General features: G+C 37.2%; 1 protein-coding gene across 4 annotated transcripts in view; it reads right to left on the bottom strand.

Annotated features, from left to right (window-relative positions):
- Nucleotides 1-2,569: 2,569 nt before the first annotated feature.
- traf3ip1 (TNF receptor-associated factor 3 interacting protein 1) overlaps nt 2,570-16,078 on the bottom strand; it is a 40,993-nt gene continuing 27,484 nt past the window's right edge. For all 4 annotated transcript variants that reach the window (XM_030124420.1, XM_030124419.1, XM_030124421.1 and 1 more), the window contains 2 exons: nt 7,348-7,565; nt 2,570-5,923 (listed from right to left, as the gene is read on the bottom strand). In XM_030124420.1, coding sequence (XP_029980280.1) covers nt 5,758-5,923; nt 7,348-7,565 — 384 coding nt within the window. In that variant the 3' untranslated portion in view covers nt 2,570-5,757. The remainder of the gene's footprint in view (nt 5,924-7,347; nt 7,566-16,078) is intronic.

Below are 16,078 nucleotides of genomic sequence, written 5' to 3'. Positions count from 1 at the left end.
ATATCACTTTCTGATATTGGGTTTTAAACACGTTTCTTTACTTCAAAAATTAAATGCATGGATATTTTTGTGACTCCATAGAAAAAAAACAAACTCGATCGCATTGTGTTTTTTCATGGCTAAACACTGAAGAAAAAAAATCTTGACTAAGGTTCTCATAATTCGTGCATGAAAGGGTTAATAAACGGTTACATGCAGACACTGACTGATATTTATGATAGAACCACTGTTTCCCAGGAACATTTACTGATGGTTTGACTTCTTATTTACACTGAAAGTCTGTTGTTAAATGTAAAGGAATTTCGACTGTAAAATTTAAAAATCAGGCTAATGACACTCACTGCAATAAATGAATAAACTACGTGAAACTACTCACTTCTGTTACTGCTTCTCTGTATGCGAGTAACAGGACTGAGTTTTTAGCATAAGATTATTATAAACATGAAAACTAAATAACCTCATTCTGCACGTGGACACTGAACAGACTTTAGTCATTTCCAGGAAAGTCTTGTTAAAGTAAAAAGAAATAATGTAAGTAATCTAAGTCATAGTTAAAAAAAAATAATTAGAAAAATACAGCAAAGGTGATAAAAATTAAATAATAAAGCTCACTTTTACTAGCTCACTATGGCCTTCAGAAGATCCAGGTGATGTCACTTCCTGCTGATCATGTGACTTATAGAATATTGAAAATATGAAAATGGACTGAATAAAAACCCAAAGATATCACTAAAATGTGAACTTAACTGAAATATTAGGGATTTCTCATCGAAGAAACACATATTTAAAGCAGAATTTGGACATAGCAGCATAACAACATAAAAACAGTAGTGTGGAGGAGCTGGTGATGAGGTCTGCAGGCCCCTGTGTAATCCACACCAGAGGCCTGGAGCTGTAGATCTGTTCTAGTCAATGACAGATGAAGCAGAGACACAGAGTCCGTCCTCTTAAAATAGACGTTGGACCGGTGTCGTTTGACCTCTGACGTGGACGAGTCTCTCACATGAGTCAGTTTCATGGCAGGAGATCACATATAACGAGTAAATGTTCATCAACTTTTCACTGTCAAAACACATTCTCAAAGTCTCTGGAGTCATCACTGACGTGCTTTATGTGTTTTTGTTGTGTCTCATATTTTTGTCTTGTTATGTCTTTTTATATTATTTTTGTCTTTGACTTCATTTTCGCTTTTTTGCATCTTTTATACCACTTTTGTGCTTTATGTTGTTTTCACCATGTTACAATTTATACATTGTTTTTGTCTTGTTGCACCTTGTTATGTCTTTGACATAATTTTTGCCGTTTGGTCTTTATTAAGCAAGGCGTCTCCGCTACATGCTAGATTAGATTAGATGATTATACAAGATTAAATTAGATTAGATTGAGATTAGATCAAATATAGATTAGACTAGACTAGATTAAATTAGATTAAATCACATTTAGATTACATTTTATTAGACCACATTTAGATAATACTAGATTAAATTACATTAAGATTACATCAAATTTAGATTAGAGTAGACTAGATTGAATTAAATTAGATCAAATTTAGATTAGGTTAGTTATGTCATATGGTTTTGGTGTGGTCACCACCTCCGGAGACACTTTTCTTCTCTTTTACTAATAAATTGAGATGTCATTCCAATAGTCAAAACAGTTCCACAGCCTATTCTGGATCCCGAGTCTAAGTTTGGGAAACACAATGTTCCACCACTAATGTGTGTTACAGTTGTAGGATGTTTGGACACATCGGCCTTTGAACAGCTGGATTCAACTGTGGATACAGAATCTTTCCACTGGTCAGTGTTAATGAATCAAAATATGATCACAAGGTTCATGCTGTGTCAGAATAAAACAAGGAATATGAGTAAATGACAAAAATGAGCCACGTTACAGAGACCAAAAAAACCCAAAGGCTGATAAAAATGTGTGGGCCTTTAGGATTTTAGGATTAGTGGGTTCATACAGACCCTAACCCAGTGAACAGAACAGACCCTGTGGTCAGTCATTAGTTGAAACCATTGTCCAAGTCCAAATCCAACATCAACTGAGGCTTTTTACCAGTAAAGAGGCGCTTGTGTCTTATGTCACTTGTTCCTGGTGGAAGAACAGCACAGGAAAACCTAATGACAGACAACAATAGAGCAGCCTTTTCCCTGAACCTGCTGTGGTTTTAATCCACCTGTGAGTCTGAGACCTGCAGCTTTTGTTATCAGCAGGTGGACAAAATCCTGTTAAATACTAGTTAAAAGGAGCCCCTGATACGACTAATACGCAGCTGTTTAATACACCCTCTAATTTAGGGCTCTTAAACACAAAGTGAAAGTTTAGAAGAACAAACAGGCGTCCTTCAATGTGATGTCGCTGTTTGAGTCCAACACAACAGTCTTAACCCCAACTCCTCATTACACCTAAAATATCAAAACACAAAAACACACTGGTTTATTGCAATATAACCATTTATTTCACTCCACTACAAAAGTATAGAATTATTCAAGCTATTATACAATTTATGAATATACATAATATACAGTTTAAAGACATATTGAGGTGTACTAGTTACCTCTTCTTTCCTTTGCCAGCTTTCCTGTGAATTGTAGTAAATGTTCTATATTTACACCCAGTGGACCAAGTATAATACTGACAAAACAATGGATTATCAGCGGATCACATGACAGAACATTTCGATTGGTTGGGTAGTTTTTGTGAATCTAAATGAACAGATTTACAACAAAAAAACATCATCTAACACGTATTTAGAACATAACACGATGTAGACATGTGGTTTTTCAAAAGATGTGATATTGTTATTATTATTATTATATTTATTATCATTAACAGTAAAGTCACACTTGGCAGAAATCTGGAACAAGATAACGTCAAAGTAAAAAAAAAAAGCACATTGGAAGAATGATGTGCATTTAATAAAAATCATTTGAATCTACTACCAGAGTTAGCTTTTTATTCAAAAACCAGAAACAGCAAGTTCATCACTGTGATTGGTCACTGGAATTGGATGAAAACAGAGGAGGTGTAGTTTCTAGTAGGATTTATTGAATTCCAACATAATAAAATGTAAAGTACTATGGAACTTTTTCCCAATGATCCAAAATACTGTGTATTGAAGCTTTGATTCAGATTTTGGTGAAGCTTAAATGTCTGGACTTTGTTTCTTGTGGCCTATTTATTCCAGAGGTAAATATTGATGGTGTGCATGCATTAAGGTAAATGCTTCATTACATTTAATTCAAAAGTTACTCAATATTTTCATTTTTATTCATAGGCCACAGTGTAAGGATTCACAGGTAATTCTCCAGCTCCTGATGTTAATATTCAATTCCATCAGGTCTACATGGACATGTCATTCTACTGCCATTTTAATCCACTATTCCTTCACATTAAATACATGTACAAAGACATTGACTAGCCATTAATATGTTTTCTAATAATTCATTTTTCCACATCTCTACAGAAATTAAGGTTCACACAAGACGTTGCCTTAAAACGTAACAACAATTTGATCCCAAAAGGAAAGGTTAGGCAAATCCTAGCATACAAATAAAATGGAGCAACCACCACCATAAAGAGCTGCACAAATCATCTTAAAAACACAAAAGCATTTTGAGCTTCCACATTCCCTCATCTTGACGTCAGTGCACTTTTTTTTTTTTTTAAGGGATTTTGGTTTCTTCTTGTCTGAAATAAGATTATGGCAAGTGATTTTGATGGTTATTTTCGACCACATAAAATGTGATTAATAGGTCATGTGAATTTTGAAGCTTTTATGTCTTGAAAAAAGAGGTGATAAGTGGATAAATGAGACTAAAGAGGTTGTTTACAATATATCCCACAAATGATCCAGTCACTATTTCACCTTTACAGCCTTGTTGTTAAGAGAACAATCAAATTAAAGTAGAGCGTTGTCACTGGAACAATGGTGAAGCATGTGACTGCTGTAGATCAGCGTGTCAGTGTATAAGCCCATGAGGAGGACCCAGGCATTCTAACACTTAGTTTTCTTTCTGCAAATGGTTTTCCTAAGTAATTCAAAGGTTTTCTTTTCATATACTTGTCAAAGTGCAGCGGTGCATTGTGAAACTGTGAATGAAATATTAGTGTGTATATGAACAAACTGTGAACATGGGTTTTGTGAAATGGTAATGACAGACAAAGTTCCTGAAAACTGTCATTTGTATTGTTTTTTTGTTTTTTTTTAACAGATATAGCACAACATAACACAAATTTGTCCTCTATACAAACACTCATTAGTGCGCTCAGTAATTCACCTCCACAACAGTAGGTGGTGCTGTGGGTCAAACTGCAGACAATATGGCATGTTCTTCCAAATCATTTGTGCCAAATCGACAGCCCGTTTTAAATGTAATTTCAGACATTAAATTAAATAAAACGACACATTGAACGCTGGGCTCTTTCCCACATCTGATTCAGCCCAGTTGCTTTTGTACATGGCGATGATGTATATTTACACTCCTCACTGGTGATCATTAAATAAATAAACTTAAGAGGTACAACACCAACACTCTGTCAGTAATTGCAACCAACTCCAGTGGTCACTGGCAGTACTGCAGACCCCCCCCCCAAAAAAAACAATCATCAAAAAGCATTTTCCCCACTGAGCACAAAGAGATCTCTCAAAACAGCTATTATCATTATGATGACGATGATGATTATTATTATTATTTTTATTGGTAGTAGTAGTAGTAGTAGTAGTAGTAGCGGTAGTGCTGTAAGGGGCCACAGGTAAATGCTTGTCCAGGTGTGGTGGCCGCATTAATATGAAGGAACAAAGAAGTCAAAGCTTTTCCACCAATGAGTAACTTTCCAGTTGCATTCACATTCATGGGAACTTTTATTTGGAAGTGGTGATTCCGGCAGAACTCGGTACAATACCAATACTTTTATGATGACTCATGGCGTCTTCTACTGTTGTGGACGGTGAACTACTGACGATATTTGGGAGACAATGGTTGGTACAAACGTGGTCATTTTTTTCTTTTCTTCGTTCAGTGTGTGGTTTTTGTACATGCTGATGTTGATTGTGAGTCATGCCACATTAGAAATGTGTAGTGTAGAAGTGTATGTCATGTTTTTGCAGTATATTTGTAGAACATGTTCAGTCCTATGTTCAGCTGGAATCACCATTTACTGACGACAAAAGATGAATGTGAACACAGGGAACATGAACATGAACTACACTTCAATCCAACTAATGATCTTGTGAACATCACAAACATTCATGATGTGTAAAAGTCAGGTAGGAAAAACACCAAGTAAATCTGCAGTAATTGTTCTTTGTGGAATGTGTTTAGTAGTTTTGATGAACGAACTTATCATTAAACACAACTATTGACAGTCAGTTCAGCTCTTTGAGAAAAAGGCACCATTACAGACCAGCAGTAAGCAAAGGCCTGAGGTCAGAGTTCACACCACGCACATGCTCTTATTTCCATGTATATATGTATTTATCTGTCAGTCACAGTAGCCTCATCTGTGGAAACACCACCCAACCTCCAAACCACTGATGGAGCTATAATTTACATTGCACTGATGATGTTTATTTCCAACCTGGCATTATTTCTTCATTTCTGACATAAATCCAGAAAAGTGCATCGTTTGGTTCTATCCTGTCATGTCATAGTAAAAATGTCTTCCCCAGGACTCCAAACAGGAAACCGGTCACCCCTAAACCTTCAGTGTATTTAGAAAAGCCTGTCTACAGAGCCATGTGTTCTCACTTTAGGTTTTGGTTGAGAAGTTGATTCCAGAGACCATTTTGTGAATCTTGTCTTCGTTCCTCAGTATGTTTGCTCTGACTGCACAGATCTTATCCTGCTGGTCCTTGATCAGCTGATCCAGTTCAGCCAGTTCGGACCTCAGAGGCTCCACCACCCGGTCGGTGGCTCTGGACAGTAGAAGTACAAAGAGCTCAGGATTATTACACATGGAAACGTCTAAACAGAACTTCAGAAATTACCTACAGCCACCCAGCAGAGGTACTGACATATATGAAGACTATACGGACATCCAGACAAAAAATCATCATGTAAAAATCTTACTGTTAACTCCTCCTACCAACAAATCAGATGACATGCAAAAACAGGCATTTAACCACAGGATAAGCTGGTCTACTTCTGCCTCTGTCTGTTCGTTTCTATGTGTTATTGTATGACTATAGTGTTGTAACACCTATGTTCACATCCAGACAAACAGAACACACTAACCCAGCAGTAAATCAGTAACTCCCATGTTCAGAGTGGGTCAATTACAATTCTTATCAAACAAGTAGGAGCATTTAAGACAATATGCTAAGCTCAGTTTTAAGCAGAATTTGATTATGACAAACATATTAGAAATATGGTATTTTGTAATACTGCATATTGTAATCATCACTACTCATCCAAGGTTCAAGGTGACTTTATTTATACCCGTGGGTATCTTTCATCCTTCACTTCCACTTGCTAATATATATTCAGTCATTTAACCTGGATGCATTTGGTAAAGACGCCCTCTTCTTTACAAAAACAGAACCTTTCTTTACTTGGTGATGTGTTTTGCAGTTGAGCAGACTAAACAGAAAGTCTAATGTTAACATGACAAAGATGATATATGTGGGTTTGTGAGTGATTCATGGTGATAATATGGTGTAAGAAGGGGGGGGGGGGGTCTCTACTTAAGAATAACACAACCATCTACTTCTTCTTCTCATGTTGGACTGAGGACAGTGTGGATACGACATTAGGTGTTTTTCTACAAAAAAAATTTAAAAGAAATGAAATTTCAATCTGAATTTTTTTTTATGAACACAGCAAATTTTGAATAAACTTCACACAGTTCTTCAAAAAAGTTTGGTTGCTTGAGGTGGCATTAGCACATAATGCGCACAGAAGAAATGGGAATACGTTTTATGAAAAACCTCTAAGGTTGTGAACTCTGTTTGCCACACCTTCCCTGATATTCAGATAAAATGTGTCATCTGTAAATAAGACACAGGTATTTTAAATGTAAAACACCATAATTATTTGCATCTCTGCTTTTTAGAGCCTTATGTGATGTAGCCTACAGCGCCACCTGCTTATAACACAATGCACAGAACAATGGAAATACACAGAACTCACAACCTTGTTTTTGTCACTTCTCTGGAGATCACTTCAAATTTGCTTTACATTTTATGGAAACACAGCTACTGGCATCTTTAATGTGAAGTCAAAAACATGATTTCTTCACATCACTTCTGTCATTTAAAAGTAGCAGTATAAACAATTAAATCATGAAAATAATTGTAATAATATACAAAGTGACAGTGTTTCAAGTGCATTTACCACCCACCTCTGCTCGTCCACCAGGGCTTGTGCATGCTCCTTGTTCTCCCGACGCCAGGTCAGCAGCTCCGCCTGCATGGCATCCATGTCTTCTTGGATATAGTCCATGATCTTCCCCAGAGGCAGCGTACTGCGACACACTGTCTGGATTGATGAACGCAGACGCTCAATCTCCCGCGTCACCAGGTCTCGCTCCTTCTTCTTCGCTGCTTCAGAAACCAGGTTCTACCAGAGAAGGGGTGGGTAAGATAAGATAAGATAAGATAAAAGGAGAAGTAGTAGTAGTAATAATAGTAGTAAATGAAGACTGCTTTTTATGACACTGAAGAGATTCATTTGTATAACCCATTACAAGGAAAGCCTTCACAGACAGTAATGAACAATGACAGATTCACAGTCACCACTTAGAGGTAAAATATATTAACCTCCTAAGACCCAGCTATGGGTTTTCTGTTCACATTTGTGGACAAGAGTTTCACAACTTTATACAAAAAAAAAATAGAAAACTGTCCACTGCAAAGGACATTCCATAAAAATTTTAAAAACTGCATCTGAAAAAACTGTTGCATCATGATGTTTCCAATATAGGCACTTACTTAATAAAAAAACAAAAAAAGCTGGTACTTTGCTGACATTTCCTGGGTCTCAGGAGGTTAAGGACATTTTTTTTGACTCCAGACATATTTTTTCCTTTGAAATTTCTGTCCAGAAATGTTTCTATAAATAGCAACCCATGGGTTAGGGGATAAAAATAATGTCATTGTCAAGCACACCTACAAATTGCAATAGCTCCAGATGAATTATTCCACCAGACTTTAAGATGGAAACTTTATTAGGGCCAAGTCTGAATGTGATTTAGAAATGACAAGTGATCAATAAATAATATTATGATGTTTTTAGACACCAGTGACTTATGAAGATCACTGCTGCTTGACAACAGTAAACACATACAAGAAAAGAAAAGCCCAACAAGGCAATGTCAGTCCATAGCAAGACAAAGTCCAAACCTGAGTTTTTTCATACTAAATTAGATGTATGGTTACTATCTTTAGATAGTGACCAAACTACAGACTAAATATTACATTTTTGTTGAGACTTTTTAAGGTGGTTAAAAGGGGTAAGTATAAATGTGTGATACCATTGACGACTACTAGATGCTGTTCTATAGGTCATGGCCCCCGTAGATTTACATTAAACTTCTCTCTAAAAACAGTCAGATACAAAAAGGCAACACTCTATTATTTTTTCCTAGGAGTCATTCTGGTGTCATTAATTTTATGAAAATTCTCTAACAATTGTGCTAGTTGTCCATCTTTAAATTATTTCTCCATGAAAGAGCGAATACAAGGCCTTTACTTTTTTCCTAACAGTAAATTATTTTGTTCCATAAATGTTTGACTGTTTTACTGTGTCAGTACGCTAGCATTAGCTTTTAGCTACCACCTTACGCTCTCCCATTTGCACTGTTTTATCCAGATATGGTCAAATTTCGTTTCCAACACTTCTTATTCTTCAAGGCTAACATGGTGAAAACCAAAAGGTAAAGGTTTGGATTCAGAAATGACAGATGAAAAGGACTGAATCCCAGAGCGGTTGATTTATATTCAGTCTAGGGTTGACAGATGTTCCTCCTCTGAGGACCTGCCTCTAGCATGTCAGACAAGAGGATACTGCTGTTTTATGGATCACAAAACTCATTTTATGCTCGGCAGTTGTTTTTAATAATCCACTTTGACTGGGTGGTTAATAACTTTTTTTCTGTCATGTGACAAATGCATCACTTATTTCTGCTTTAGTTACTAGTGAAGCAGAGTGTTACTGGGTAATATTATTATAGTAAAGTTCATCAGGGTCAAAGCCTTAATGGGCCAAGACAGAAACTCAAATGTTTTAATATACTCTGTATGATTTAATAGGCGGGCAGTCTTGTATTAAACATGCTGCCTGTTAAACACACACACACAAAAATCACTTGAGTGTCTATAGACCAAAACATAATAAACCCACTTCAGGAATTCTACCTTTGCCAGCAAAGTCTCAGATTCCCAGAGCTGGAGCAAGGCTGCAGTTAGTGGTTTGGGATTTCAAGGCTAAAAATGTTGGGCAGGAATTCTACCGACCTCGCTGTATATATAAAGATCAAACAGGGCAGGGGGACCGGTGGGTTGGATGGAGAGGGCCTCCAGTGGCCGGGATGAGGCCGGTGGGGGTGGGGGGTAGCTGATGGGGTGGGGGAGTTCCCGATTCCACTCCCTTGATGGCAAAAAGGAGGGGAAGGTATCGGAGAAGAAACTCCCTTGGCAAGAAGCAAACCCAAGGATGTTTGCTCAGCTGGGCTTCACCAGGCTTGAGTGTGACTCTGTGTGTGTGTGTGTGTGTGTGTGTGTGTGTGTGTGCGTGTGTCGACATAAACACACTCCCACACACGTACACATCCACACACAAACACTAAAGTGGAGGATGAGGTGAATGCATGCACACACACCGCCCCCGCCCACACACTTGGTGTCAGTGGTGTTTATTTTAGTAACAGGCTGTGGCAGAGGCTTATTTTACTACAGTATTGAGTAACAACTACTACACTTATGCCTCCTTTCAACTTCAACTCTGGGCCCAGTTTATGCTCGATGCTTCCATGCATCGCAGCACTTGCTTCCATGAAGCAGCAGACATAATGCAAGCAACTCAATGACAGTTTCCTCTTGAAAACACACAAAATGGCAAAAATGTATAGAGCCGTCATATATACACAGGCGGAGAGTGACAAAGTACAAATACTACCAAAATGTACTTAAGGGTACTTTTACCATTTACTCAAATATAAATATCTTTAATTTCTACCTCTTAGATTTTCAGAACACGCTTTAATGAAGTTGAGGAATTATGAAGTACTTTTTATTTCATACAATTACAACACGTTTACAACATCAAGATTAAGATTTCAGCCAAAATGGCAGAAACAAGTGAAGAAGTAAGCAGAAATTGCTAATACGCCTACCCGGTCACACAACACTTTGCCCCTCCTGCTCACTGATATCTTGCCTACCCAGGGATTAATTCTGAGTCTTAACTTTCAGTCTTTTCAAAAAGTTTTTGAAAATTTGTAAAAAAAAAAAAAAAAAAAAAAAATGCAAAAATTGAGAGAAAGGTACATGTAAAGAACATGGGTGTGAAATTTGAAAGGAGTTGGGTCCATGGTCTTTGAGAAATTGGTTGGACAAATTTTCTTAGTTGAAATTAAAAAAAAAAAAAAAAAAAAATCTAAAAATTGACATTCAGACATTAAACTGCACACTGCACATCTCCTAGTGGTAAAGAACGTGTGTCAAATTTGAAAAGAATCGGGTGAATACTGTCTAAGAAATTGGTTGGACAAAAATCTCGGACGAAATTCCTAGTGTATCTATACATCCCTGCATAAAATAAATATCACACATGACAAATATAAGACCAACATGATGTAAAAGGTAAAACAAGATGAAACATTCTGTAAAGCCAGGCTGGAATAACCTTAAAAACTGATTTACAAGCTGAAGTAAAGTTAATGTTCACTATTTTCACTCGTTAGTTTCAGATTTGATTTGAGATCAGAATAATTTAATGATCTTCACATGACGTTAACCCGACATGAAGTTCAGTTCAATTTGCACAAACAACCACTAGAAATGTCCCAGACTTCTTCATTTTCAATGCACTGCAATGTTTCATCATCACGTGGCTGTGCCCGTTGACCCCCCCTTTAGGAAAGTAGTGGCAGACTCTAAATGCTGAACTCAGTTTTCACAGGCCATGTACCCTCTGAATATCCTGATGTTTACATGACATTTTTCAGACACAAATAGAGATGAAATGGAATTTGTGGTCTGCATTTTTGCCATGGTCTATAAGATGTCGCAACACAAAGCTTGTCTAAAGGACATGGAAATGAGCAGGAAAATACTGCAAATGATAATTATGATGAATTAATGTTAGCTGGAAGCCAATGATATTATATTAGTATATGACTATTTTATTTAGGCCTTATTAATATATGTTTATTCAGGATGTGTGCAGTTTCATATTATTTGTGCTATATACTGTGGATGGTCTCTGAAAAAACACCCTCCAACAACTGACAAAAACACAAATTTCAAGCAAACATACTCACATTTCATTAATGAACTCTACGTTGATGTTTAAGTATTTTTATAAATGCCAAATACTGAAGTGAAGGGGAGCTACATGTAGTACCTGAACACCACTATATGACCCAACTAAGACAAGGTACTTTAGTGTTCGTCATCTTGAAAACACAAAAAAATGATAAGACCTTCCACACTCAGGGACATAAAGTCATTTTGCATTCAATTAAGTGCTTCCTTGGATTTTAATGTCCCCTATGAAGGATGTGTAGCTAGCTAGAGGTTCTGGGTCATTGTGGGTTGTTCTGGGTCATTCCTTACTCCATAGGTGAAGTTGACCAATCAGGAGGGGGAGGGGCCTTGCCTCCCTTGTTTTATGGATTGGCTTTTACAGAGAACACATAAATATGCAAGGCCCAATTGCACTCAACCATGCATTTTAAGGGAACTTTAAACAAACCAAAGTGCTTGGTAAGTAATTCTAATTGTAAGCGGCATCTTGCCTGGACAGAATGCCACTCCACAGATGACTTCAAAAATCATTGTTGACTAGTACAAATTTCAGACAACCTCACTCTTTTGCCCGTTTGTGGTGGGTGTGATGGTTGAAACATGTTGGATGGCTGGTCCCTCAACAGTGTGGGTGGTTTTCCACTGGGTGATGTGAGTCCTGCAGCTACACAAACACTGTATGGCTCATTCAGGGCTGGCTGTGGTTTGGTCTACGCTGTGCACACAGGACCCACACTTTCATTCTATTTGCCATCCCGCTGCTACCAAAGGTCCCACCTGCCCCTCCTCCTCCTTCTCTGGTGGAAAATAAAAAAAACTGAAATGAAAACATGACCCCTGGTTCATGTGGACTCTGTCTGGGTGGATATAAATCACAGCTTTATAGGGGTCTCCGTCAGGGTCGACAAGACCTGTGCGCTCTGACTTTTTCTTTTTCTCACCCAGATCACAGAAAAAATATTTAGACATTGTGACCACAGAGCAATGAAAGGTGGCAGAAGGGGAATGGGGACAGGTTTTCCCATTATCTCAGTCAGACAGCGTTGAATGCCACACATTGATAGGGATGACAGCAACTGCAGCTGTTTTTGTACAAAGGAAAGGAGTTTGACTTTAGCATTTAGAGAATTTAGAAACAAAAGAACATTTATTTGATTTGAAAGGGAACATAATCCAGTTTCTGTATTTAACAGTTTCCAGAATATGGAAAAAGCTTGACTGATTACAATTTTGTAAAAGCCAGAGCCTAGATCACAAATTTGAGTAGATTTAGAAGTTCACAAAATCGAATGTTCCATTATCACTACACAAATGTGATCAAGAGATAGAGAGGGAACAGAACGTTACACACTAAAGACAGGAAAATGATCTTGAATATCAACTTTCTTATCTACCAGTGTCCATTTGGAGACAGTGGCGCACATGCCGACAGTCTTTGCAACGCAAAAATACAAAATGATCCTCGAGGTGAGTCAGGGATCAATGCAAAAATGTACACCTTGCAAACATTATACAAATGACTTGAATTCAGTGAAGTATTGAGACATGTTCATGGCCACAGGAATTGAATCTTTCAACAGGACAGCACGTTCTCTAAAGACATAAAATAGGGATGCATCAATTTCAAAATGACAAAAGTCCAAAAAGAACTGCATGACGAAAAAGTCTGAGAGTACAAAGATCAGTCATTGGTGTTCATTAAACAAATACCAATAAAATAAACCCTTCAGTATGTACTGAGTCGGTGTGTAAGAGATGTGGGTGTTCTAAATGTTTCAGTATCAGTTGACCGACCTGATTCTTTACACTGGTCAACATGTCTATTATTCCTGCTTCCTGTTGCATCTCTGTATATTTTTATACTGATCCATCATTTCTTTTCTGCTCATCATTCATATCACCAGGCAACTTTCAGGTAGATGGTTGTTACGTGGTTTTCTATAAGATGTAGACTGATAGTGGATTTTTAAAGGTTAATATTATGATCAGCCTTTGTTGGGAGTCACCACTGATACATCTATTCTGAAAGATCCATCACCTCAACACTCAAATATCCCACAGCTCTGAATATGTACTGCACATCTGAAAGTAATGAGGAAAAAACAAAGAAACAACAAAAAAAGTTTTTCAAGAGTATGGTGTGATACTTGAAGCGGATACTCCTCATAACTCCGACCATATTCCACTAAATACGACAATATGACCTCTGCAAAAGTAATATGACTAATGGAACGCCACAGGGTCATTTCCTTCTGTTTCCACATAAAAACACTAGATGTTTATGAAGACACCAGGGCCAACAGAGAACACTATTTATTTTCATGACAGTTCTGCAGAGAGTATTCTGGCCCTTCTCCTCCATGACTCTCACTCAACAGCCGTCCATTTGTGGCCCACAGGGTTTATTTATACATTACAAACCTTCATCAAGGCTAATTTGATGGGGGTAAAGAAAAAGGGGGAAAGAGTACACAAGAATTCTTATGAAAACGCAGCTGCTGCACAGGGCAGAATCTGTCTAAATAAAAAGGGAAGTATCTTAGAATAATATACAACGCAGCCCAAGGGTCATGACCAGGGTCATACCTACAAATATACAGAAAATTATTTGGACACACATACTGTAGTGAAAAAAATACAGTCACTGTACCATTGCAATATTCCTGTTATTTACATGAGCATATGTATGGAAGGAAGTATTAAAATTAATTTTGGAAAAACAACACGGATACATTAGATAAAGGCTGTCATAAATACAACAAAGCAGGTGTGGAATCCATCCAGGCCCACTTTTGACGAGCATCAGCATTTAATAAGAGGAAAAGCAACAGCTGAAATTTCAGACTTGTCATCCTAACACTAGAATGAGGAAGTTCAATATTTACATTTTTGACCCACTGCATTTTACCATGATTGCCAGAAAAAAAGCAGCTCTATTAGGCTGACCTCTACACCCTTTCATGTGAGGAAGGAAGTCATTATAGTTCTTTATGCAGTTGACGAGGTGAGGGCAGTAATGACGGAGGACTGGACGGAGCAGCAGACATACGTGCACTACCGACCTTCAACACCATACAGGATACCATGAAAGGAAGCTCTGAAACCCCTGGAAACTCAGGAGGTGGATTTAAGAAAATGAGGATAAACCCTACTGCTCACATTACACATACACCTGTTTTCTTTCATTCGTTTGATGTGTGTACATGTCTCTGTTTGGACGCACATTTACTTTAGTTGAAACACTTTAGAATATGGCCACAGTAGCTGTGATTGTATAAAATGACTTTGAAGCAAATGTTTGAAAACTCAAAAAAGCTTAAAGTGTACCAGTACTAGTCATGCTTACGACATTAATTGAGCTTTGACTATAACTTATAAACAAGAGAGGTGCAAATTCAGTAAAATAAATAAATACATACATACATGCGTACATACATAAATAAATAAATAAATCAGCATAAATGTATCACACAGGACCTTTTTATTACATAAATTATGAGTGGGGGCAGAGCCTATGGGGAACAGCCATTGCCGGCCAGAAGGGACGTACCCACGTTGTTTCCGGGTGATCAAGTGCGAGTAAACAAGCAGCAGTCAGTAAGCGAGATTGACTGGTAATGGGACATTGTTATAAGGTCACTATAGGTTTTTTTTATTCATGGAAAACACATATTAACTAGTATGTTGATCTTAACTAAGGTATCAATATACATTAATTGCGTAATTTAACGTTAGATGCTGTGCTAATAGGCACCAGCAGTTAAAGAAGACTAATTTAACTCTCTAATACAGAGATAAGCACTATTTATCAGGTAATTAATGTTTACCTGGCTGCTTTACTAATGGTGTTCGTGTTAATTATTGTATTAATATGCATATCATTTACATTATTTAGTATTATTTAATACAATAATTAACTAACCTAAGTATGGTTTTCTCACTTGCATACCAGTGGTGCTCACTTTAACTTAAATATAGATTGATGCATTATTTATATTCAATAAGTCAGTAATAACCACTACCAGTTAATGTTAAGTGATGTGCATATTTTACATTTAATGTGTTCACTTTAACTACGATATTAATGCATACAATATTTACCATAACACTAGGTAAAGCAATTATAAGCACCTTTTAATTGAGAGTTTACCCCGTATCTATTAACCATTTGCTAATGTGGCTGTGTTAAGTATTAACTGGTACATTACTTGAATTACTTGACATTTTGTTAATGCTTTAATACACACTAACAAACAGTTACAGTTACAAATGCCATTCATGTTAACTGTATTAACTTATAATTCTATAAAAGTTTATGAAGATGACATCAATAATAGTTAAGATAGTGGGTAATACATCATACTTGATAAGTGTCAAGTGGCATACATCACACTTTCAACATGGATAAGTGATTTCAGTGAAGGTGTTTAGGTGTAGTATCTAGTTAATTCAGTTACCTTTACTGTCATAAGTAAAACTGGGCCAAAAGCTGAAGCTTCTGTCAGGCTCTTTAGTGGATAAACAATGGTGAATTCAGGTGTGAGTTATGAGGGCTGACGTGTACAGCTACTGCTAGTAGTGGGATAAATGTGGGGGGGGTGAGGG

The sequence above is a fragment of the Sphaeramia orbicularis genome, chromosome 21 (assembly GCF_902148855.1).
Source record: "Sphaeramia orbicularis chromosome 21, fSphaOr1.1, whole genome shotgun sequence".
NCBI classification, from domain to species: domain Eukaryota; kingdom Metazoa; phylum Chordata; class Actinopteri; order Kurtiformes; family Apogonidae; genus Sphaeramia; species Sphaeramia orbicularis.
This window is presented reverse-complemented; position numbering and strand designations above follow the sequence as displayed.